We start from the raw sequence: 26664 nt of genomic DNA, 5'->3' as shown, positions 1-26664 counted from the left end.
TTCAACAGGAGTAACAGACACAGTTTATTTGGGAAATGAAGCGTGCCAGTGAATAACACACTGATACATCCTACCAGGATCTTATAACAGTCACATACACACAAAAAAAACAACGACCAAGAACCAACGGTGTAAATCTCGTGACCACCCACTGGAATTCCGCTCATCATGAGGTAACACAGTTGGGGGGGGGGGATTGTAAAGTGGATATTTATCTTACAACGGTCATTTCTTTCGGCCACTGGGTCGTATGTCAACATCGCCACAATGGTACCCGAGACTAAAACCTTTTTATTCAGTTTTATTTGTAATTACTGTTACTATCTACGCAAGATACGGTGTTGAAATCCACATTTTTTAATTTAACCAAGTAGCCTATATCATAACAAAAATGTTCTGACCCTTTTAACAAACCAAACCGCTGAGAATTCACAAACAAACCGAATTCGCTGAGAATTCAGCGTGTTATGATGATTTTCATTGTGGAGAGACCGTCCTGCTTCACTAGACATACAGTACATGCGGGGGCAAGTCTCTGTCGGGTGGAAACCTCATATGTCCACTGTTCACTTTTCAGGATTCAAATTCAAAAATAGCAAAAGAAGCAGATCTACAAGCTCAAAATGCGTCGCTTCGCCGCCGCACTTCGAGCTTGTAGATCTGCTACTTTTCATGCTTTCTGTTGTTTGTTTGTTTGTTTGTTTTATGTCTGGGTGGTTGTCACGGTGATTCAGGCGACGGTGAGGATAACTCGCTCCCTCTTCCTGCGCTTCCTCTTCTTCTCCGACAGGCGGCCGGTGGCGTCCGCGAAGAACATCACGTCCTCCTTGCTCTCGATCTCGCGCTGCAGGAACTGGAGGCCCGCGCTGTTGAAGCCCAGCACGTCCTGAAAAACACAGGAGGTGAAGGAGGGGGGTTATAGGGAGTGTTGTAAAGTACACTCAAGTACTGTACTTAACTCACTGAGTGCCAGAATTATTTCTGGCTATTTCTGGCCAGTACGATTTGGATTATTTATTTATTTTAAGTTAAAAAAAAGTGCTTAGGAAGCGAGATTTTTTTTTCAGTTATAAGTTAAACAAGGAGTGGATGGAGCTGCAAATCTTCAGATAATGATATCTTGGGTTAAAAAATAAAATAAATAAAAAAGCACAATTTTGAATTGTACTGGAGTGTTTTTAAATGTCAGTACTTTTACTTCTACTCCACTATATCATCGTTAAAGGGAACGGTTAAGGAATCGGACCGTTAAGAGGGAATAGTTATGGTACCGGAAGCGTTATAATCTTAAAGGATCCCAAACCTAGTGCTCAGTGGATAGCTAGACCCTAATTTATCCTTCGCCGGCCTATGCCGACATGACCACTCACTCTGATCTCCTGGACTTTGGAGATGGTGTTGGCCCTCAGCTCGTCTATGACCGACAACAGCATCTGGTTACTGGTGATCTGACCAAAATGTATCCTAGAGAGAGCGAGAGAGAGAGAGAGAGAGAGAATCACGTTAGCAGGACCACTCATGGGTGTGATAACAATCTCCTTTTATTCTTCCTTTGTTGAGATAGTACAGAACACAGGACAACATACACACACCAAGTGTTCAGTTAACTCGTACATGTATGCATACATGCAGACATGCAGACATGCTTGGACACATTTAATTCTGTGTCAAAGAATATTTGAAAACAGAATCAATTGTTTTATAGTCATGATTCACCAGGATCCTGGATGGCTTGGTTTCAGGCTTAAAATGAATATAAATATTTTCGGAAATCTCTATGGGGAAAATGTATGGGCTTTTGATCTGTGGCACCACAAAATGGCCGCCACTGCTATGCCCTAAAGTAACACAAGTCCACACACAAACAAACACTATGGTAAGGTGTGTGTGTACCTGAGCAGGAAGAAGAGGCAGCGACAGACCAGCTCCACCTCCAGGCCTTGCTGGACGTAGCTGTTGAACAGAGACAGCAGCTCTGGGACATAGGTGAACGGCAGCACCAGCAGAGACACCTCTAACTCACTGAGAGGGAAACACACACACATTCCATTTCATTTCATTTGACCGTTAAGTGATGAGTAGATGACACATTAACTCTCATTTAAATAGCAATATAATATAGCTCCATATTTTTACTTTTTGTGTTTTTTTCCGTACATTAACGCCATACTTGATCGTACTACAAGTACATTGTTGAGTTAAAAACAGCATGTCTTCCATGAAGTAGTGCTCATGCCTTACCTGGAGCGGACCTTCTTTATCACGTCTAAGACGTAGCGGGATGGCTAGAAGAGAAAAGACCACCATTAAAACATACTCAGGTTCTATTCATTAATATTATCAGCGTACAATTATTTGAAGCGATGTGATACGGCACATTTATGTGTTAGCTTAGTGGTTTCTCAACCGCAGTCCACGGAATGTTCTGTCAATCTGCTAACAAATATAGTATTTCTACATTATGGTAGTGGTCAAGTGCTCTCTCTCTCGCTCTCATACACACACTCTGAGCCGTGACAAGCAGAGGAATTAATTGTCATAACGACTAAACTGGGAGAAAAAAAAGGAGTAAAAACTAGAAAAAGTGCTCCTCGGAGCACAGGTCTCCGCCAGGTCAGGTACGTTATTCTGGCCTCCTGGTGGCGCTATAATAGGCCAATGTGAAAAGAGTGCCAACCGTGCCATTTATTCTTGCATTGACACTGCATTCATGATTTGAGGCATTTCGTTCCAAAAATGTGTGTTGCTAAATTAGACCTGCTGGTGGCGCTATAACAGGCCAATGTGAGAAGGGTGAGATTTCTTCCTCGGCCTAGTGGGAATGTGCGTGTGAAATTTCACGGAAATCCCAAGCTGTGTGTATACTTTGAGGCTTTTTGTTCAAAACGGACCAATCCTGCAAACTTTGGAAGCCAACCTTAGGCAATGAGGATGGAATATGGGAAATCGGACAGATCCGTGTTGATCACATGACTATAGTGATACTGTGTACCGATTTGCATGACGTTTGGATAAAATTTGTAGGAGTAATATTAAAAAAATGGTTTTGCACAAATCGGCCTCCTGGTGGCGCTATAACAGGCCCATGTGAAAAAGGTTCTGAATTGGCATCCAGGGAGTGTGTGTGCACAGTTTCGGAGCGACCGGGCCAACGGTGCCGGAGATTAGCTGGTGACAGACGGACACACACACGGACGGACAGACAAGGGGTAAAACATACTCTCTCGCCATGCCTTCGGCCGCCGAAGGCAATAATTGGCTACCTTTGACTACTTTCCTTTAAATGTAGAGGAACAAATGTGTCGATGTTGTGGTGTATGCGTGTCTGTCTACCGCCTAAATCTTCCACTTTCAAGTTGCCTGACTTAATTAGCAGTTCAAGTGTCTCCAACTGTTCATGGATAGGTTTGAATTTAGTAATGAGCACACGTCCTTGTGGACAATTTAGGACAATGCTAGAATAAGGTTATGACGGTCAGTTTGTTACTTTATGATTAAAGTCTCAAGGGAAAGGCAAGCTTCAAAACGTTCACCACTAAGCTTCCCACATGCCATATTTGGCCATCGGCATCCCCAATTGTGACTGGCTAACCCAACTCCATTGGCTTTGCCGATTGGCCGAGCTTTGCGTGACGTCACAATATAAAATATAACAGCAGAGGTGCTCCCCCGGTGATGCATGTGTCCGTCATGTTTCGATGGACCGTGCACCTGGAGGGACCCAACAGACCGTACAACGCAGCGGTGGCGGTCGAGCACAAGATCTACTCCTTCGGAGGGTCCTGCACCAGGGAGATCTACATGAACAACATGGGACAGATCGACGTCCACGTCTTCAACACAGTGTCCCTGCGCTGGGCGAAGCTGCCCGCGGTGACAACCACCGGAGGGCGTCTGCTGGAGGTTCCCTCCATGCGCTTCGACCACACGGCCGTGCTGATAGACCACATCAGCTACATCTGGGGTGGGTTCACTTACACGAGGGAGTGCTGCAACGTGCTTTACACGTTCCACGTCAACACCCACAGATGGTTCAAGGCCAAGGTTTCCGGGACCGTTCCGGAGGGGAGGTACGACCACTCGGCCTGTGTCTCGGGGAAGGCCGGGCCAGTGGTGGAAAAAGTACTCAAATATTTTACTTAAGTAAAAGTATCAATACTGCAATATAGAAGTACTCCGTTACAAGTAGAAGTCTGGAATTCAAAATTTACTTGAGTAAAAGTACAAAAGTATTGGTAACAAAATGTACTTAAAGTACCAAAAGTAAAAGTACTAAAATGTTTGAAAATAGCAGATCTACAAGCTCACAACGCGTCGCATCGCGACGCGTTGTGAGCTTGCAGATCGGCTATTTTCAAATAGCCTATGTATAAAATAGGTCTGAAGTGGTTAATGTATGTTTTATAATGTAATAATTTATATCTGCAAAGTAACTAGTAACTAAAGTTTTCAAAGAATTGTTGTGGAGTAAAAGTACAATATTTGCCTCTGAGATGTAGTGGAGTAGAAGTAAAAGTATTGGAAATTGGAAATACTCAAGTAAAGTACAAATACCTCAAAATTGTACTTATAGTACAGTACTTAAGTAAATGTACTTAGTTACTTTCCACCACTAAGGCCGTGTATATCTTTGGAGGATTCAACCTGCTGAACAGATACACTTGCAGCGACATCTACAAATTGGACTCCACCACAATGGTCTGGTCCTTAATCAACACCAGAGGCACGCCGACGACGTCCGCTTCGCGATGTCACTCCGCCACCGTCATCGGGACAAAGATGTTTGTGTTCGGGAACTACAACTACGACAAGTACAGCGGCGTCCGAGTGTTCGACACGGAGACCGACTGCTGGCAGGAAGCGACCTCTGCACAGCCGCTTCCAGGAGGACGGGGGTGTCATTCGGCGTTCGTCCGCGGCGGAGAGCTGTACATATTTGGCGGTTACAACTTTCGCCTGGACCAGAGATTCAACGATCTGTGGAGGTTCAATCCAGACACCTTCTCCTGGAAGGAGGTCGAGACCAAGGGGAAAGGCCCGGGCGGGAAGTCTAGCATGTGCTGCTGCGCGGTTGGAGATCGTATCGTCCTCTTTGGGGGATCCATACACACGCCCAATGACCTGTTCATCTTAGACTTGAGTCCTAGCCTTAAGACGCTATGTAAGCTAGCGGTTTTTCAGTACGGTCTGGAGCTGTCAGGACTCCCGCACGACATCAGGTGGGAGCTGGCGGCCATGACTGCTGACAGCAGCAGAGGAAATGAATAGAAATATTAAATAGTGTTTAGAAACACAGAAGTGGATAGGTTTCAGGCAAGTGGAATATAAGGAAAGGGAAATGACTGCATAACGACTGCAAAGGTTGAGAATGAGATCTTTGTGTTTTTTTATTATTGTTTTTAAAGTGTTTTTTAATGTTTTTTTTAGGCTGGAGCTTTGATCATTCGCACAGGTAACAACAGCTGGCTGTCTTTTAAAGTTACACCATTGGTTGGCCATAGTAATCAGTTACACCAGTGGTTCTCTAAGTGGGGTCTGGGGACCCTCAGGGGTCCTTGGGGGGGTTCCAGGGGGTCCCCAGGGAAATGTGTTACCATGGCTATATAACACATAGCAGATCTACAAGCTCACAGGGTCGGTGCTGAGAGCTTTACATCTGCTATTTTTGAACATTTTAGAAAAATCTTGAAAGTGGTTGAAAAAGTTTGAAACATTTTGATCTATTTTTACAAAAGTCTTTTCTGGGGGTCCTTGGTCCAAAACATTGTCATATGGGGGTCCGCGGCCAAATACATCAATTTGGGGGTCCTTGGCATGAAAAGGTTTGAGAACTACTGAGTTACGCCACTGGTTGGCCAGAGTAATGACGTTACTTGGATATATGAGACTCCTTCATCTGGGCAACACTGTCTTGAAAAGAGACAAACTATTGTCGTGCATATCCAATGGAACTGCTTTGGAATACTCTGTGTCATTCTGACTTGAAGTTCATGAAGATAATTTAATTTTTTAAGGTTTTTCAGAAAATTCGCTGGGAAAGAAGTGTGTGCATGTTGTGTGTGCGTTAATTGGCCACAGGGCCGGACCACATTTACCAACTACGATAAACAATTAGACAGATTGCTCAAGACTATATCAAAAAAGAAGAATCTACGGAATAAAAGTGATCTATCCAACATAGTTTGACTTACTGTAACATTTCCAAAGGCCACCAGGATAGGGTTAGGTTTGGGTGGAGGTAACTGCAAAACATAGTTTAAATGACGTCTTAATCCAGAGCGATTTACAGTAAAACTCGGTTGGACAAGTGACATTGTCGTGTATAATCAGTTATTATGAGTGTCTGTACCTTTTTGCCTGCATTCTCGCACGCATATTTATGTTCCTCCATTTTCCTGGTTTCGTCTCTGTACAGCTCCAGAGCCTCCATGATTCTCTCCGCCTGCAATGGACGCACACAAAGCATGTCGTGAGATCACATTTTAAACGCACACACACACACACGCACACACTCATCTTTACTGAAACCCCCACCGACTGCCACTCCAATCAAATGTTTTTCAGTGTTGTCGAAATTGAAGTAATTGACTTAGTCGATGACATAAATTTTTTATAAAGTAATAATTTATTCTAAATGAACTGTTAATAGTCGTAAATAGTGTAACACGTTTTCTAAAAGTAAAAAAAAACAAGCTTGACGATTATCTCAAATAATTGCAATTAGGCGATTATGTAATAATTGTGACAGGCTTACTGCCGTCTGTGGCAGTGACACGTAAGCTTAACTTACAGCTTTAACAGTCTCGATGGTCTTCTTGGCTGCCGGCGCTGCCTCTCCCTGGGTCTCTCCTGGAACCTGAAGGAAAGACTCACTCATCAGTGTACTGCCCTTTAAAACAGAGGACACTCACAACATATCATTGGCTCATTATCTATTAAATCACCCACTTTCACTTCAATCTACACTCACACTAACATTAACTACACTCGCAGAAATGTCTACTGCCGAGTTAAAAATGTGAAGCAATTCATGCAATACCTCTTTTCAATTAGTAGGTGTACCACCACCAACCACTGCAGATGTGTTAGTTATATTGTCTTTACATACAGATTGGTTTAAAATGATTTATTCACATGCAACAAAAGTTATGGATCTCAGCTTTAAGTCAACTTCACATGATACTGGTTTGGATTGTGGACATATATATTTCTAGTCGCCGGCAAGTGGCGAGTGTGAAGCTATTGTAAATGAGGCTGTCTGTATGTCATGCTGTCCACATATTTGTCCATCAGAGGGCGCTAAAAACGAATCACTTCCAGACACCCCAAATGAAAGGCAAGAAATTGTGTGCACGAGCATTCCTCACTGCATCCCTGATTTGTTTTCTTTTTTTAAGATAACAGAAGTACAAGACAGCTTTAGTTATCTTTCAATTCTCTTCTGACATTCTCTGCCATTGCTTTCAGCGAGGAATACAACATAATTATCAAAAACCGGTCCAAAACAGTTACTTTTCAGGATTCAAATCCAAAAGCAGATCGACAAGCTCAAAACGTGTCGCTTTGTGCTGCGTTTTGAGCTTGTAGATCTGCTATTTTGGATACATTTACGCTGTACGTAGTAGTATGATGAAGAGGGGCATTAGTTTACGGGGAAAAAAACACAAAAAGTTAAAACATGGAGATAGGAGGTTCCTGCCAGGCAACAGATAAGGTGTCAAATTGTTCAAAGGCGGGAACAATAGCTACTCACCACAGGCTGGTCCCCTTTGGCCATGCTCTCCTCAAACTCAGCCTCTCGCTCCTATAAAAAGGACAATGTTGGTTTAGTTGTGTTCTTTGTTCTTCAGTGACTTTGATAACTTCATTCAGTTCACATAGGGATTTAAAAAAACTAAAGCGTGAAAAGGTGCCCCCTAACGCTCTGTTTCCTAAACAATTTGCACAATATGTAAAAATGATGATGCTTTGATATTATCATCCTAAAACTTTGTTTGTTAAATCGCAGATTGGGCTTTAACCTTTGCTTGTATGAAATATCTGTGACCATTATGGTTTATGGAAGATGCTTCAATCTGAACATGTATTCTATTGCTAGTTTCAATTGCTAGTTAGTTCGCATAACTTCATTTATCCCACATACTTAGGGTAGTAGAAGCATGTGAAAGAGGCAAGACATTGTCTACAGTCAACAGTGTCTTTTGGAACTCCTGTTTTAAACACGTCACCAGTGTTCCTTAATTGTAAATGATATGCATGTCAGTACTTTAGGATCTAGACCAGTGGTTCTCAAACGTTTACATTTGAAAAGATATGCCAGGGACCCCCATAAGAGAAGCTCTTTACGGCTCTGGCAGTGATTCTCAACCATTTTAATTTCAAGGACCCCCAGTTTGACATGCATTAGGCTACGGACCCCCATTTAATGGCATTTCTATATCTGGGACCCCCATTTATATTGTAAAATCAATGCTAATTTAACTCTGAGAGTGCACAAATGTACACTCTCAGAGTTACAGAGCCATAAGGGTGCATTTGGTTCCTAACTATCCATCATTTAGCTGGGGACCCCCTGGAACTCCTTCAAAGGACCCCTGGGGGTCCCCGGACCCCACTTTGAGAACCAATGATCTAGACAACTCCCAGGTTCACAGAGATAGGACTCCTGTTTTGTTAGTCAGAACAGAAGGTACTGCCCCGGTGGGGTCGTTTCCAAGATGGCCCCCACGTGAAACGACCTTCCTTATTAAACTGCCTCCCTCTCCTCCACCTCTTAGGCCTCCATCTCCACTCCACCTCCTGTGTGGTTCTTACCGTCTCCCTCTCCTCCTCCAGGATGATGGGCTCCCTGGTTCTCTCCCAGAGGCGGAGGGACTTGTCGTGGGATGAGGAGACGATGTGGTCTCCGCTGGGACTGATGGCGAGGCACCACACCTCATGATGATGACCCTGGAACCAAGAGAGAGAGAGAGAGAGAGAGAGAGTTACAACACACTACTACCAGTGGTGGAAGCGGTAACTAAAGTACATTTTGAGGTACTTTTACTTTACTTATTCAATGTGTACTTAGGTTAGGGTAAGTGATTTTCTTTGGTCAAAATAAGTTTTTAAGTAGCTCTATATTCTGATAGTACTCATTTCTATAGAGTGTTTGTTCTGTAACAGGAGTCTCCACGTCTCTCCAGCTCTTTAATAAACAGAAAATGCATTTTCAAATCAGGATAACATTTTTTTTTTAGTGATGACACAAAGAATTGAGCAGACACAATTTGAACTGGAACACTAAAAATGAAGCTGATAAATGGGTACTCTCTCCTGATTGGCTGTCATTTTGCCACCAACTTGAAAATGTTTAAAGAGCTGGAGAGACAGGGAGACTCCTGTTACTGAACAAACTCTCTATAGCAATGATTACCATCACAATATATAGAGCTTTAACCTTTTAACCAAAGAACCAAAAAAATATCACTTACTCTACCTACAAACAACCCTTACGCTGTCTATGGTGTATTGCAGATCTGCAAAATCTCCCGTCTCCTTACTTCTTTGAAGGTTCTGTTTTTTTTTGGGCCACAGAGCTAATTGAAACAATCACACCAATGTCTGCAGTCTTTAATCCTGGAAATTAGCTCACTCATTTTTCCAGGAGTGTGATGATGGAGAGCAGGAGCCCGGTTTCCATAAGAATAGCAGGGTAGTGTGTCTTAGTAAAAATACAGAGAAGAGAACCACAGAGGGGAAAGGAAAAGGAGTCTTTTCTTGTCCCTGAGGGGGGAGGTGAAACTTATTTTACGACTTCATCCAGCTGACGGATGCACAGATGGATTCGAGTGCACAGGAGGAGCTGTTAGGGGTTAAGAGTCTTTGAGTTTGAATCCTGAAAAGTAACAGTTTTTAGTAGGAGGATACTTTCCACCCGACGGAGACGATATGCTTAAATCATACTCCGTCGTATGATAGCGTTGCTCGGCAAAAAATAGCCGATCTACAAGCTCACAGCTGTATTGCATTGTAGGACTACGTATAAATCGGAAGAGAAAGAGATGAATGAATAGCGAAGAAGCAGAGAGAGAGAGACGGTCACCTCTAAGGTCTGGATGAGCTCAAACTTGTCAGCGTCCCACTGTTTGATCTTCCTGTCCTTGCCCGCCGTGAAGAACAGATGAGTTTTGGGGACAAACTGGAGGAACATTACGCTGAAGGGGGGATGAGAGAGAGAGATTTTTAACCCATTAAAACCGGGAAAGCATCTGTGTCATTTTACACACACACACACACACACACACACACACACACACACACACACACACACACACACACACACACACACACACACACACACACACACACACACACACACACACACACACACACACACACACACACACACACACACACACACACACTTCTTTTTTTTTAAGCGAACATTTGTAACTCAAATCTTTGCTTCCGGAGGAGGTCTTTTTGGGGGTCCTTGAAAAAAAACTGTTTTGAGAACCACTGATACAGAATAGCAACATACGTTTTTTTTTTGGGCGGTGAAACCGCCCCTATAAGTGAGATTTGGAAAAATGTACATTTTCCTGCGCTGTGATCTGGGCCCAGGAAATTTGTAGAATTATCCTGCGCTGTGATTGGCCAATCACAGTCTATTCAGGACTGTGATTGGCCAGTGTCACATGACACATGTGCATAGCCCTATATAAGCAACCATAACTTGAAAAAAACCAAACATTGGTTTTTTTCAAGTTATGGTTTCGTCCATCATAAAGAGTGTTTCAATAAATGTATTTATCTTTTGTACATGATTGGTTGACTCCATTCAGTAGTGTGATTAGCTAGCAAGACACCGCCCACTTCACACAGGGTGTGATTTTATTTATTTTTTAACCGTAAGGATTTAGAAGACATTTGTAGAATGGGCCTCAGGTCTAAACGGGTTAAATAAAGGAACAGATGAGATGAAAACAGATGTAGAAAGGCAGTGACATGACAGGCAGCTGGTGTGAAGTCACTGGTCAGAGAGCAGTCACCAAGGACATGGATCACAGCCTCTGGCAAAAACACATGAAGTCATACAGTACTGTATGCTAACTGGAAACACACAACCTACAGAGGCCAGAGCTTATAAAATGATATCATTACACGCTCACTTTGTGTTTCTTCATGCAAACAATGAACACATAAGCTGTGTGTGTGGGGGGGGGTTGCCTGTATGTGTTGGGTCTATTCAGTGTGTGTGTGTTACCTTGGCCATCACGTGATGGGTCTGTATTAGGCATGTAACGATTTATCGTAAATCGATTAAAAAAGATTAAAACTGGTGACAATTGAAATCGATTTAATAAAAAATTTACCGCGATACAAACAGCAGAGGGAGCAATCGAGACAAGAAAAAAAAACAAGAAAATACAGGATCTTTGTAAGAGAATTGATAAAAGAAAAAGAGTTTTCAGTCATTTGCTACTGTATTGAAAAGAGGATAAGAGAAAACACAGTATTGTAAAAAATAAAAAAATAAAAAAAGAGAAGAAAATACTGGATTTGTGTTAGAGAAAAAAAAAGATTCTTCAGTCATTTGTCTGGAAAATAATTTTAAAAATGTTTAAAAAATCGTATCGCAAACCTAGTATTGTGATTTGAATCGTATCATGAGTTGAGTGAATCGTTACGTGCCTAGTCTGTATTGTATCTGAGCGGTCCATTTTCTGTTTGTTGATACTTCAGGTCAGGACGGGACAAACAACCCCATGCGTTCAAATATTGTCAATGGAGCAGAACCAAGGTGTATCCAGAGCATTTCTATTCCCATCCCTGGTGCATAATATGCAGCCCAGCACCTTATTTTAACGTGTGTATCACAATGAGTTTAACTTTCCGTTTGAAATGAATTTCGTTTTCACTAACATGGCTGCGAACTTCGCCGCTTTGTTGTCGGTTCAAATCAGTACCCAGGGAAGGCTTCAGCTAACCTGTCATCGTGAGCGAACATGGAGCGATGGCAGTCACCAAAGTCCAGTCCCCAGATCTTCACGTTCCTGTCAGCAGAGCCTGTGGCGATCAGTGTGCTGTCCTGGAGAGAGGGTGGGTGGGTGGGATTTTTAATGCCAAAATTCAATGACCTGTAAAGCTACCAGGATGACACATGCAATGAGAGAGACGGGAGGAGAAAGCACTCACGGTTGAGATGTCCAGGCAAAGTACAGGCAGCTTGTGTCCGTACAGAGACAGGAAGAACTGGGGGAGAGAGGGAAACATTCAGTCACATCATCAGAATGAAAAACGCCTCCCTTCACAATGTGTGAGTGAGTGAGTGAGTGAGTGAGTGAGTGAGTGAGTGAGAGTGAGAGTGAGAGTGAGAGAGAGAGAGAGAGAGATTTTTAACCCATTAAAACCGGGAAAGCATTGGTCACATTTTAGATTCATAGTTGAGTGGCTGATTTATTTACTCTAGCAGTGAATAAGTTAACTTTTTAACTTAAATGACGCAGACGCTTTCCCGGTTTAAATGGGTTAAGGGAAAGCAGTAGTGTAGACTGTATAGTGTTTATACTTGTTTGCGCAGGGCATCGCGCAAATAGCAGATAATTGTGCATTGTACATTCTCCTCATCCACTAGGAATAACTCCAGTGCATCATGGTACCTTGAGAGTGTCTGTGTAGAAGATCTTGACGGTGCAGTCCAGCAGAGAGACGGCCAGAACCTTGTGGTTCGGAGAGAACTTCACACACAACACGTCCTCCTCCAGCTGCAAGGTGCGAGTGTGTTTCACCGTTAGCCTCCTGTATTAGGTAAGATAGATTTTATTTACTGTATTAGGTAAGGTAAGGTACATTTTATTTATAAATGTGCCTTTCAAAACGAGAGTTACAATATGCTGCAAAACAACAATAACAGAAAAAAATTGATAATAGACATTAGTCAGTGACGACTTACTTCTGTTCTGTCTGCTCATCCTTCATCAGCTCAAACTCCCAGAACTTCACAGTCTTGTCTGCACCTCCAGTCACTATCCCACGCTGTGGAAATCACACACACAAACATTAAGTCACGGATTACTGTCTGTTTTCAAACCTCAGTGAAACAATGACCAACAAAACGTGTCTACAGTAGGTGCAGTACTACAGGAGAGGAAAAAGACAAGATAGACAGACGGATGGTCAGGACCCAGTAGCGGTCAGCCAGACAGACAGAGTGATGATGCCATTAGATAGACATTGGAGAGACAGACATATACCTGGTCGGGAGCCAAACAGAGGGACCACAGGGCTCCGTTGTGTGCGTCTACTCTGTCCAGGAGATTTCCTGAGGCCAGGTCAAAGATCTGCAGCTTACCACTCTGACAGGGAGAACATGATAGAATGATGGTCATTTACATGTAATGTCCATTATTAACCCATTAAGACCTGAGGCCGGTTGTACAAATGCCTTCTAAATCAGTACAGTAGTTCTCAAACGTCTTTGTGCCAAGGACCCCCGAATTGATATATATATTTGGCCGTGGACCCCCATCTGAAAATGTTTTGTGCCAGGGACTCCCAGAAGAGAAGATTTTGTGTTAAAAAACGTGTGTATGCGTGAGCATCCGATCTGACATATCGTCTCTGTTGGGTGGAAACCTCATATGTCCAAAACTGTTACTTTTCAGGATTAAAATCCAAAAATAGCTTAAGTAGCAGATCCACAAGCTCGAAACACGTCGCTGTAGTATGATCAAGTAGGGCATTCATTTACTAAAAAAACGCAAAAAGTTCAAAATCTTCAAATATGGAAATAAGCCTGACAGCAACAATATACTGTATGTGTGTCTTACTATAAGAGTGGTTATTCTGACAGAGGCGATCAACACACATTCGGGTGGGATTACTAGGCCCAGCTGAGCGGAGATTGTGTGTGTAAATAAATACCTTCGTTCCCAGGATAATCTGTCTGTCTCCAGGCACAAAGAGGGAGCAGAGGGCATATTCACATGCCATGGTACGTATCACCTGCAGAGTAGACCTGTGAAGGGGGTAGGATTTTATTTGATTGAATTTTGGAAAAAGATATACAAGTAAAAACACAATATAACTTAAACCCAGGGTAACAAATTAAAGCGTAATGAAACACTCGTTTCCAATGTGGTCCTGCAGCATAACTAAAAAATAAATAGTCAAATAAATTACATAGCACCAATACATTCTAGCACACAGCATGTCGCATGAATGTGCAAAATACAAAACCATTGAAAAAACAACCTAAAATCCCAAATATCAAACCATAATTGCCCAAATTAAGTGCATCGTTAGCCTGTAGCTTTTGCCATAACATTTTTTTCCACCATTTTTTTTTTTATAGGACAGTTTAGATTGAGACTGCCTGACACACAGAGGCAGCTCAATCCAAAGAGCTCAAATACCTAAATAAAATATCTCTTGCCACAACCTTTGACTGAACCTCTGATCAAGAGGGAAGGTAGAGAGGGACATACCTCTCAGGCTAACAAATCAAATCAACTCATTTTACATCTAGCCCACCTATCAAAATGAAAAAAGAAAAAAAAATCAACAAACAAGTCTCACCTATTCCACACTTTAACAGTTTCCGCCGAGGCGGAGAGGACGGCCATGTTGTCCGAGCTGAAGGCCAGGGTGCGGACGTCGCTGCGGTGGCCGCCCAGGGTGAGGCGGGACGTCTTGTTGGCGACGGGGAGCGGCTTCTCCAGCGTCTTCAGGCTGTACGTCTCCACCGTGTTGTTCTGCAGGAGCAGCGCCACCTTCAGCTCGCCGCCCGCACACGACACACAGTCCACCCACCTGGCGGGAAGGGAAGGTGAGAGTTCAGTGAGTTCCAGCAGACGAACACTTGAGAAAAAAAGCCTAATTTTCCACTTACATATCTACAAGCTAACAATGCGTTGCATCGCAATGCATTGTTAGCTTGTAGTCAAGTCAAAATAACCTTTAGTCAGACTTTTAAGACTTTCTAAATCTTGTTACTCTTTCTGTAATGAAGGGTGTACAACTAGACAACTGGAACTTCTTGAATTGAGGCATGAGTTTTTTTGGTAGCCAGTCAATGTGAAGCTCACTGTAATATGACAAAAAGCACAGCAACAAAGAAAACATTTTGATACAAGTCAGACAAGGCCAGGTGTTATGATCAAAACGAATTTGAAGAGCTTGATATTCTCTAGTTCATAGCCAGACAAAAATGTAAGCACAATGCATGAGGCAATGGGCTGAAGCAAGCGTAGTACTAAACAAAGAGCCCGAATAATACCATTGTTAGACTGCTTGTCAAAGCTAGGCATGAAGCAGAATGACTAACTACTGCACAGGTCTTGTTAACGATAGACAGAACATTTCACTCTTAAGAGTTGTTTGGTTTGGCATAAGTTGTCAAATCACAACAAGTTGTCTCAAGACACTTTAACATGTAGAGCAGAGACCCAAAGTCCCCTGACGAGAACAGGTATTTGGCATCACGGTGACAAAGAAAAAACTCCACTTTAACAGGCAGAAACATGCTGGGAGATCGGCCATCTGCCTCGAACATGTTGGGTTCAGAGAAAGGGAGAGAGAGAGAGAGAGAGCGAGAAAGGGACAGCGAGGTAGAGACAGCATTGGGACGCTTCAGATAAATTAACACCCTACTTAAGCGTTTCGAGCATGCAGATCTGCAACTTTTGACGTTTTTGTGTGAAGCTGTAGTATGATCAAGTAGGGCGTTAATTTACCAAAAAAACTCAAAAAGTTAAAATATGGAGATAAGAGGTTTCTGCCCGACGATATGCTGTATGTGTGTGAATCTTTTTTTTACACATAAACACACTGACTTGATGCTGGAAGAGGCCTTGATCTCAGTCAGTTTGAGGATCTCGTCCTTCAGCCTCCTCTCCACGCTGGGCTCCACCGTCTCTTCTGCATCTTCCTGAGCTCTACAGCAGGGGGCAGTCACACCACTGTTAGTGTCAACACTATAATGTTAAGCACCAGATCTCATCACTGCTCATAATTGTGCACCTATTTAGGGTAAGTGATATTTTTTGACCAAAACAAAAGCTGTTTTTTGTTAAAAGGTTAAAGCTCTATATTCTGATAGAAATCATTGCTGTAGAGCGTTTGTTCAGTAACAGGGGTCTCCCCATCGCTCTCCAGCGCTTTCATAAAACAGAAAATACATTTTGTGTTCCAGTTCAAATTGTGTCTGCTCATTTGTATGTGTCATCACTTCCAATTTCACTTGTTTATCCTGTATGAGTTCTCTCTCCTGATTGGATAAAATTGGTATCCCGACCTGAAAAGGCATTTTATGTTTATTAAAGAGCTGGAGAGACAGGGAGACCCCTGTTACTGAACAAACACTAATAGAGCAACGATTACTATCAGAATATATAGTCAATTAACACTTATTTTAACAACAGAATAGCACTTACCCTACCTTTAACAATAGATGCCCAAAAAGAAACAGACAAAACAGAAATATCAATATCTGCATAACAAAATATGACGCGCGTTTACCTAGGGCTTCAACCAGCCAATATCAACCAATATCACAATTGAATATGAATATTACAATATTGCTACAATTACACAACATACAGAGAAACGTAATATTTGTTCTCACTCTCTCATCTTCTTCTTGGCCTTCTTCAACCTCCTGGTCATCTTCTTCTCCACCTCATCTTCTGTCAGCACAGAGAACAGCTCCAGAACCGAGTCTTTACCCTGACAGACAAGACGCAGAGGGAAAATGGAACCATGTCCAATGACAGCAGCAACAAAAGAAAAGAAGAAAAACATGCAAATAAAAATGTCTTAAACACAAAGTATTCCAACAAACCATATAAAAATGATGACAGAACTGGGTCCCCAAATTGCAGCCTGAGACTACATCCTCCAGTTTAACCCTTTAAGACCTGGAACGCATCTGTGTCACTTTAGATTTCTTTGGCTATTCAAAAATAGCAGATATACAAGCTCATAGCGCGGCACCGAGTGCCACGCTATGAGCTTGTAGATCTGCTATTTTTGAAAAATCGTGAAAAAACTGTTAGGATTTAGATTTTTTTAAAGAATCGCCTCAGGTCTTAATGGGTTAACCACTTAAACCCTATATCGTTGCTGTCGGGCAGAAACCTCTTAACTCCATATTTTAACTTTTTGTGTTGTTTTTTTCGTAAATTAACGCCCTACTTGATCATACTACAGTGTCACACGACACGAAAGCATTAAAAGTAGCAGCTCTACAAGCTCGAAACGAGACGCGAAGCGTTTTGAGCTTAATGTGGATCTGCTACTTTTACTATTTTTGAATTTGAACCCTGAAAAGTAACAGTTTTGGTCATATGAGGTTTCCACCTGACAGACGATATACTAGGTATAGTTCACCCAAAAAAGTGTCATCAAATCATTGGCTTAGGAATGCGACAAAAACTAAGAAATCTCCATGGGGTGAGTAATCGATAGAAAACAAGTCATTTTGGGGGTGAACTACAGTATCCCTTTAACTCTTTGACTGCCAGAGTATTTTCATAATGTACTCACCCAGTGCCAAGCGATTTGCGAGCGATTTTCATAGTTTTTAGTAGTTTTAAAGTTGTCATAAAAGTTTAGATCCATATTTAGCGATCGATTCACTGTGTGTTTCCGGAGCAGGAGTCTCTGACTATTGCTCCGGAAGCAAAACATTGCATCCGGAGCTAGTGTCCCCTCACTACAGGCCGTTGGAAACACGCGTCTCCTCGGAAAAATGGACCCAAAAAAAAAGAACAGAGATACAGGCGAAAGAAAAAAAACTACAAACATGGAGTCGACAGGAACGCAAATGTTAGTAATCCATTATTTCCGTATCCGTTTGTGCTACAGTTTTACTGCTCCCTTCGGATTCAAGATCAGACCGTGGCCGTCTATAAAACAACATTAAGTAAAAACTCGGGATTTCTCGTTCTGGCACTGAGGGCATTCAGAAAAAACTCGGGATATCTCGGGGCTTGGCACTGAGAGAGTTAAGTATATTTTGATGCCAAGACTTGGCCTTGCGAAACCTCTCACTGGAGCCATGCGGCTCTTTGAACAGTCTTAAAAAGTCCAACGTACAGACACACACAGTCACACACAGTCACACTCACATGGCACGCTATGACTTTGCCCCGGGCGTCTGTCGTCATGGAGATCAACCGGTCCCTCCCCGCCCTCAGGATGGAACCCGCTTCCTTACAGCTCACAATCCTCTGTAAAGGAAGAGAGAGACAGAGAGAGAGAGAGAGAGAGTGAGTTAAAACACCAGGAGAGGTAGTGTGAGATAGCAGAGTTTAAGTGATGTTTAGAGCAGTGGTTCTCAAACTTATTCATGTCAAGGACCCCCAAATGTATTGTGTATTTGGCCACAGACCCCCCCATCTGAAAATGTTTGTGCCAAGGACCCCCAGAAATGATTTATGTAAAAGAAATTCAGAAAAGATTTTTCCAAACAAAAATAGCAGATGTAGCTTGTAGATCTGCTATTTTTGAATAGCCAACGTATAAAATATGGATAAAGGGGTTCAAATGATTGTGATGCTGTATTCATTTTGCTGGGGACCCCCTGGAACCCCCTCAAGGACCCCTGGTAATTCCCGGACCCCACTTTGAGAACCACTGTAATGGAAGTGATCAATGCTGCACCTCTTCAGCGCTCTCATCTGGCCCGTCGCTTTGGTCTTCATCATCATCATCTTCCTCCAGTAGAGTCTTCCCCTTTTTCTCCTTGGGTTCGCCTTCTGCTTTACCCTAAACAACACAATCAATGTGAACCAATGTAAATCGCTTAGTGGTCAAAGGCAGCAATTTACACAAGACAGCTTTCAAAATAAGGTACTCAGGAATGAAGTCTAAATAGTGGATGAACAAATCGAGCTGCATGCTGGAGGCTAATCAAATTTTATTCAAGCTGGCCAAAGAAGATGTTTGGCAGTGACAGAGTATGCAACCCTGTATGTCTGCTCCCATGGTGCATTTATTACAACACCCAAATAATTGTTTCCAACGCTCTGCTCTTCTTCAATATTTGTTTCTGTACAGCACCTGCATTTCATTTGGATGTGTGTGTTCTGTTTAGGGGTACAGTTAATCAACCTAATTGATTTAATAGTTAATTAAAAAAAATACATATTTCTTTTTAATTTCAAAACTACAGTAGCAAACAGAGCAGATCTACACACTCACAACATATTGCAATACTATTTCTGTGCATGCAACACCGGCAAAGTATAAAAGAGGGCTTAAGTGGCTAATCAGACAAAAGAAAATGCTTCTCGATTATTTGATTATTACAAAAAGGAATCAATAGAATCGCTAAGAAAATAACCAATAGTTGCAGCCCTAGTTCTGTTTTTCCACAATTTATTCATTTTTCTCGTTTAATGTCTCTCCGCTGTAAAGCACATCATTGACCACAGCTGTGTGTGTCCTCACCTCCTCCAGGTAGCTGAGGTCCCAGGCTCTCAGCTCACTGTCTGAGGAGCCAGTCAACAGCCTGCGCTCCTGGTTCAGCAGCACCATGCTCCACACCTAACACACACACACACAGGTTTGTATTACCATACTTGTGATGACATTGACATTTTAAGACACTGACTTTATGAATGGCCTTTTTTTAATTGCCATTTTTAACTGTAAGCCTAAAGCCGAAAAATTGCCGATCTACAAGCTCACAAAGCCTCGCGTTGTGAGCTTGTACATCGGATTTCTTTTGGTGCTCGACACCAAGCGTGCAACTAAGTGTAAATCAGGCATAACTATCTCTTATCCCTAAACCAAACTTATAAATATCTAATCCTAAACCTAACCCCAACTAGAATATTTTTATTAATGTAAACGCATCTCTAAAAATCCTTTTTCAACCATAAAACAACCATTTTTCTTCTGAGGACCATGAAAATGGTCCTTACAACATCTATTTCTCATATTCTACTATACTTGTGGGGAGTGGGGACATGTAGTCCTCACAAGTATAACCACTTACAGTATACCGTATACATTTCATAATCATTGACCGGAGTCCCCCAGGGGTCTATACTAGCACTCCTCCTTTTTTCCCCCTCTAGAACAAAAACAAAAACAATCCTATCACACAAACACAGGCACCCTGTAGTAACTCTGAGGACCCCCTGTTGAAGACCCCTGTGCTATAGAAATGCAGACTATTTACACAACAATCTAACGTGTGGAAAACGGAGAGGCGTTTGTGACTCACCTGACTGCGGTGTCCGAACATGGTTTTAAAGCAATGCTGAGTATCCAGGTCCCACCACTTTACGAAGGTGTCTGTAGAACTGGACAGCGAGAAACCAAAGAAAAGATAGTCAGTGTGATCTGTCAACAAAAATGTGGTTAATTAACCACTTAAAACCTATATACTTTGTTGACCGTGGTCCCCCAGGGGTCTATACTTGGTCCCCCTCCTTTTTTCCCTCTACACCAAATCTCTCTCTCAAATGTTCACCTGTTTTTGTCCAAATGTTCGCCTATTATGACAAGCCCAGAATAGAGATGCTAGGATGCATGTGGTTAATTAAAGACGCTCTCCATTTCCCTACTGGCTCAAATGAAGACAAACATGTTTACCTGGTGACCAGCAGGTTCTTGTCCTTGAGGAACAGGGCCTGGGTGATGGCGTTTTTGTGACCCTTCAGCCTGTACAGACCGCACTCGTTAATCACGTCCCAAATGATCACATCCGTGTCCTGAAGGAGGGGAGTATGTAATTACAGTGCAATAGTTTAGTTGTTTTTTAACTAAATCTTAACCCCATGATTTTGTAACCCTTATTTTTCACCCGGTGCCATTTTTTATTTTATTTTTTATACTTTAATTTTTATCCCTCAAATTTGTAACCCTTTTTTCACCCGGTGCCAATTTGCTAAGTGATCCTGGGCACTCCCCCCACCAGCCTAGGGAGGCTCATGCCTCCTTCAATGCATGAGAGCCAACTGACCTTCTTGTCACCTGACAGGGGGGAGTTTCCCTGGTTGGACGTAGCGTGTGGAAGGAACACGTTATTCCAACCAGTTCCATTCCCCTCCATCAGGCGCCCCGGCTGACCAGGGGGAGGCAGTAGTGACCAGGATTACTACATGTTTTTTGTGAGGGTTTTAACTACCCTAGGAGACACGGGGAGAACATGCAAACTCCACACAGAGTAGGCCCTTTCGCCAAGTTTAGTTTAGCCTATCAGGTACTATGACAGGGGACACTGTCATAGTACTTGCCTTGCGGCTAGGCAGTTAGTACTTGCCTTGCGGCTAGGCAGTTAGTACTTGCCTTGCGGCTAGGCAGGTTTATTTGTATAGCACATTTAAACAACAAGGCAATTCAATGTGCTTTACACATAACATCAAGCAAAGGAAACACAATTATTCAATAAAAATAACAGATACAGTTACAGTGCAGAGGAGAAAGAAAAAAAGAAAGAAAAGGAAAAGAAAATAAAAGAAAAAGAAAAAAAAGAAAAGTAACTCAATCAAAGGCAGCGGCAAACGAAAGGTCTTTAGTTGTGTTTTTAAAGAAGTATGTTCCAGATATGTGGTGCATAAAAGCTAAATGCTGCTTCCCCATGTTTATTTTTGGTTTTAGGGACAGAAAGCAGACCTTTTCCAGATGACCTGAGAGATCTGGATGGTTCATGATACCGTACAAGATCAGAAATGTATTTTGGCCCTAAACTATTCAAAGCTTTATAGACCAACAGTAGTATTTTGAAATCAATTATTTGACACACAGAGAGCCAGTGTAAGGATTTAAGAACTGGAGTGATATGCTCCACTTTCTTGGTATTAGTCCATCATTCATGGATACATTTTGTTTTTGTAGCATTCCTTCACATTGAATGAAGGATCCAAAAATGGAAAAATAGGGGTTCAGGATTAACAACAGCAAAACTAAACGGTCGTATAATGAGGATACGCCTGGAAACAAAACACTTTTATAAACCGATTTTTTTATATAGTTTTGCTGTTCTCTTTGGTATTTTCCTTCATTTTTGGATTCTTCATTCACTGTGAAGGTATGCAATAAAAAACTGAATTTCTCCATGAACTCAAAGGACAAGTGACTGACAGAAAACACATGACACATGACAGTTGAATGACACATAACAATTGCATCTCTGTCGGGTGGTAACGTCATATGTCCAAAACTGTTATTTTTCAGGATTCAAATTGCCCAAAACAAGAGTAGCAGATCGACAAGCTCGAAACGTGGATCTGCTACTTTTGAGTGACGCTGTAGTATGATCAAGTAGGGGGTTAATTTACGAAAAAAACACAAAAAGTTAAAATATGGATATAAGAGGTTTCTGCCCCGACGATGTATGATGTTACATAAACAAAACAAAAGAAAACACACGACACTGTTGTATTTACCCTGGACCCTGTGACCAGCCGGGCTCCCAGCGCGTCATAGCGGATGACGGTGACCGCTGACTTGTGGCCGTTGAAGGAGACGTTGCTTTCACCGCTGACCAGACTGAAGATGCGCACGGCGCCATCCTCGTAACCCACGGCGATGTGGATGCCATCGGGGGAGGGGCAGAGGAAGGTCACTTCGTGCTTGACTCCCTCTAGAATCAAGATCTGCAGAGAAGCAACAGAAAGAAAGGGTTGTTGTTGGAACTAATCTGGAAGCAAGTTCCCCCAGCTCTTATCTGGAAGGAAAATTAACCCTGGAGGTTGGGCAGACTGATTGATTCATTGAATACTTTATTAACAGTTTGCAAAAAGTACAGAGGTAAAGTTATACAATAATGCTAAAAGGATAAAACAAAAGGACCTGAGGGCTTGTTTCCATTGTGGTCCTATGTATTCAGTTCATCAAGACATATACACTTTAAAGACATACAATACTATACAAGAAATCATCAATACTAGGATTAGTAAAAGTATACTTACAGAAAAACAGTGGGGGGTTATTATTCTATAGCTAGAAGACTTGTCTAGGTCCAGTTGCAAATTGCAGACAGGTGCTCTTTTATGGTGGTTTTGAAGGAGGGTAGGGAGTCGCACTTTTTGATGGCTGGTGGTAGGGCATTCCACATTTTGGTGGCATAATAGCAGAATTAATTCATCCCCATGTTTGTGCCGAATCTGGGTGGTATGAGATCAATGGAGCTCCCTCTAGTGTTGTGCTGGTGGGCGTTTATCACTCTTTTGAAGTAGTTTGCCAGGTACATGGGCACTGGTCCCTCGAGTATCTTGAAACCAGGCCCATTGCAAGTTGCTGTACTCTGTCCTCTACCTAGATTTGACATAACCCTTTAACTTATTTTATTTTAATTGGGTGTTGGAATTAGCAGATAAGACTATGTAGGAATAAAAGTGACGTACAAGTAAAACATAACACAAAATCAAATAACAACTTCACTCAAAGTGCACCATAATATGTGTGATAAATTAAGGCTCCTGAACTGCCTCACCTTCTCAGCTTTGCGTGTGTCCCAGATGAAGACGTGCTCGCACGCGGCCACCGCCACGTAGCGTCCCTTCTCGCCTCCCCGGAGTGTCACGTAGGAGAGGTTGGCCTTCGGGCTGCCGATCACCCCGAACACTGCGCTGGCAACGTAGCGCAGGTACTGCTTGGTCAACCCCATTATGGTGGTGGTGGCTCTGAAAGAGCCTCGCGGCAACGATGGATGACGATGCTCTGAGGTTACACAAAGACAATGGAAGGGTTTATTAATATAGCTAGCATCACAAATCATTTTAACCACTTTTAACCATTATTTTATACTTTGGCTATTCAAAAATAGCAGATATACAAAGCTCATAGCGCGTCACTTCGTGCCATGCTATTCATATCATTTTGGGGGGCAGGAAAAAGTTTTGAGCACCACTGATATAGCAAGTTAGCAACAAACGTATTTCTGAAAACTGAATTGGCCTCAGGTCTTAAATGGGTTAAAACCAATACTTTATTAGTCAAAAATGTAAACGGCATGGAAGTACAGTGAAACGCTTGACCTAATCTTTTCAAGTAGTTCAACGTTTTTCTTCACCAGAAATTGTACAAAATGTGGAAAACAAAACCACAAGTAAACAAATAAACAAACGCAACTACTGATCATGTACAGTAGTAGCCTTGGATCAAGACTATCATACAGTAGATGTATTTTATGGAGTCTGACTTTTACTTTCGTATAGATATGCAAATGTCAAAATCGATAAAATACATCTACGATAGTCTTGATCCAAGGCTAGTACAGTAGCTAGCTTGACAAAAGCTCCATCACTACATTTGCAGTGGCACATCGAGGTTTGAGTGCAGTTGTTTTGTTTGTCATCACATCAAAGAGAGAATTTAACATCTTTCATCTGTTTGTAGCTTTTACAGAGTCGTATGTTTTATTCAGTCATTGTCATCATAACATCATGATTGAATGTTTGGTGCTGAATTGAATACCTACTGTAGGAGGACCCCAATGGTAACAAGACCTCGAGGACTTTTTTTAGTATTATCTATTTAGACAAAGTGTTTGACTGTACTCGTGCTGTTTTTATATTTCTGTCTAATAAAATATTCAATCAATCAATGTTATGACATGTTATTAACATGTCATAACATCGTGTTATGACATGTTATTAACGCATAACATGTCACATTACCAATTGTATTAGATACAAATTAATACAGAAGCATAAATTCAATGTAGCAGTCTACTTTTACTAGTAGTAACTTTGTAGCAGCTATGCTTATTTTTGAAAGAGCTAACTAATGTAGCTCACTCTTTATGAATAGTAACTATAGTGTAGTGTAGCATGGCTACACTGTATAGCTACATTATAGCTTAATGTAGCTTTATGAATAGTTACTATACCATAGTGCAGCCTGGCTACTATAGCTACATTATAGTTGAATGTAGCTTTATGAATAGTAACTATACTAGTGTAGTGTAGCCTGGCTACACTGTATAGTTTGATGTAGCTTTATGAATAGTAACTATAGTGTAGTGTAGCCTGGCTACACTGTATAGCTACATTATAGTTTAATGTAGCTATACAGTGTAGCCTGGCTACACTGTATAGCTACATTATAGTTTCGCTTATGAATAGTAACTATACTGTAGTGTAGCCTGGCTACAATGTACAGCTACATTATAGTTTAATATAGCTTTATGAATAGTAACTATACTGTAGCGTAGCCTGGCTACAATGTACAGCTACATTATAGTTTAATATAGCTTTATGAATAGTAACTATAGTGCAGCCTGGCTACTATAGCTACATTATAGTTTAATGTAGCTTATGAATAGTACTGTAGTGTAGCCTGGCTACATTGTACAGCTACATTATAGTTTAATATAGCTTTATGAATAGTAACTATACTGTAGCGTAGCCTGGCTACATTGTACAGCTACATTATAGTTTAATATAGCTTTATGAATAGTAACTATAGTGCAGCCTGGCTACTATAGCTACATTATAGTTTAATGTAGCTTATGAATAGTAACTATACTGTAGCGTAGCCTGGCTACATTGTACAGCTACATTATAGTTTAATATAGCTTTATGAATAGTAACTATAGTGCAGCCTGGCTAGCTACATTATATAGTTTAATGTAGTTTTATGTATACAGCTACATTTTAAGTATGTCCAACACAACCCTTGGATCTAGACTATCATAGATTCGATCGATTTTGACATTTGCATATCATAGATACGAACGAAAGTAAAAGTCAGACTCGATCAAATACATCTATGATAGTCTTGATCCAAGACAGCGTGTTCACATACATATGACTGTTTGTTTCATTTCACTGGGTGGGCAGAATGAGCGGGGTTTACAATGATTACACCGTCAAGAGACATACATAACCCCGCCACGCCGGCTCACAGACAGAACAAAATGAGCACACCTAGTAGCATCACACACCAACATCATACACACATGCACCCACGTGGTTGTGTTCCTGACTGGAACTATAGACTTTACAAAAACACAAACGCGCGTTTCAACGTTGGGAAAACAGACGTGTATTATTGTCTTAAACGTATAGCGGATTATAGAAGATAGATCCTTGATCTTACCTTTAAAACACAGCAACTAGCTTTAACAGTCTGTAGAGTGTTTCCTTTGGCGAGACCATGTATTCCAGGTTCTACCAATCGATCACTGCTCGATTCGATGAGAAGGCGGTCGCATTTTGTCTGAATATTTACAGAGAGATCAGTAAACCTATATTCTAATGTATTTTCTATCTGGTGAACTAAGCACGATAAAATACACTTAGATCCTTAATTGTATACATTATTTTGTCTCTACACAAATCTAAAACGACGTGCGTTGACATATGTATCAAATAAATATTTATATTTTTGTGATTTTTTTTAATTTTTTTATTTAATACATACATTTCAAGCGATACATGCAACACACACATTAAAGGAAAATAATGCATGCTTTACAACATTTTAGTGTTTTCATACACTTTAAACATTCTTCAGTCCATGTATATATATCTCAATATAGTAATCCATTTCCATTTGTGAATGTCATATTTTCCATATAAAATAAAGATATTCAATATTATCAATATCACGTTGTTTTCAATCTCTCTCTCTCTCTCTCTTTAAAAAAAAAACGTTTTACTTTAGATTTAGAGAGTTCGCGTTTTCCACAAACGCTGTGATTGATCACACATCCCTAAC

The 26664-nt window shown here is 41.5% G+C and overlaps 1 protein-coding gene across 1 annotated transcript; it reads right to left on the bottom strand.

Moving 5' to 3' along the window:
* On the bottom strand, nucleotides 1–26119 carry wdr3 (WD repeat domain 3). The gene is made up of 27 exons (XM_080413100.1): nucleotides 26044–26119; nucleotides 23435–23661; nucleotides 22386–22595; nucleotides 20590–20708; nucleotides 20219–20297; nucleotides 19438–19533; nucleotides 18649–18753; nucleotides 18114–18215; nucleotides 16610–16710; nucleotides 15819–15920; nucleotides 14563–14796; nucleotides 13909–14002; nucleotides 13239–13340; nucleotides 12938–13020; nucleotides 12645–12783; nucleotides 12181–12237; nucleotides 11973–12073; nucleotides 10085–10196; nucleotides 8815–8949; nucleotides 7754–7804; nucleotides 6791–6856; nucleotides 6350–6442; nucleotides 6192–6242; nucleotides 2242–2285; nucleotides 1894–2022; nucleotides 1371–1464; nucleotides 1–886 (listed from the first exon to the last, which is right to left on the bottom strand). The coding sequence occupies exons 2-27, from the start codon at nucleotides 23606–23608 to the stop codon at nucleotides 731–733; spliced, it is 2829 nt and encodes a 942-aa protein (XP_080269226.1). The 5' UTR covers nucleotides 23609–23661; nucleotides 26044–26119; the 3' UTR covers nucleotides 1–730.
* Between the last annotated feature and the right edge of the window lie 545 nt (nucleotides 26120–26664).

This window comes from Gymnoscopelus braueri (genome assembly GCF_963280865.1).
Source record: "Gymnoscopelus braueri genome assembly, chromosome: 18".
NCBI lineage: Eukaryota > Metazoa > Chordata > Actinopteri > Myctophiformes > Myctophidae > Gymnoscopelus > Gymnoscopelus braueri.
Note: the sequence above shows the minus strand (reverse complement) of the source record. Positions and strands in the feature narration are given on the sequence as shown.

What these genes read in the sequence shown, in the direction of transcription:
- wdr3 (XM_080413100.1), bottom strand. Translation starts at nt 23,608, where the DNA reads ATGGGGTTGACCAAGCAGTACCTGCGCTACGTTGCCAGCGCAGTGTTC. An exon ending in AGATTATCCTGGGAACGAAG is followed by an intron (nt 13,341 to 13,908) that starts GTATTTATTTAC and finishes TCTCCCTGTCAG; the next exon opens with AGTGGTAAGCTGCAGATCTT. An exon ending in GCGAGAATGCAGGCAAAAAG is followed by an intron (nt 6,243 to 6,349) that starts GTACAGACACTC and finishes TATGTTTTGCAG; the next exon opens with TTACCTCCACCCAAACCTAA.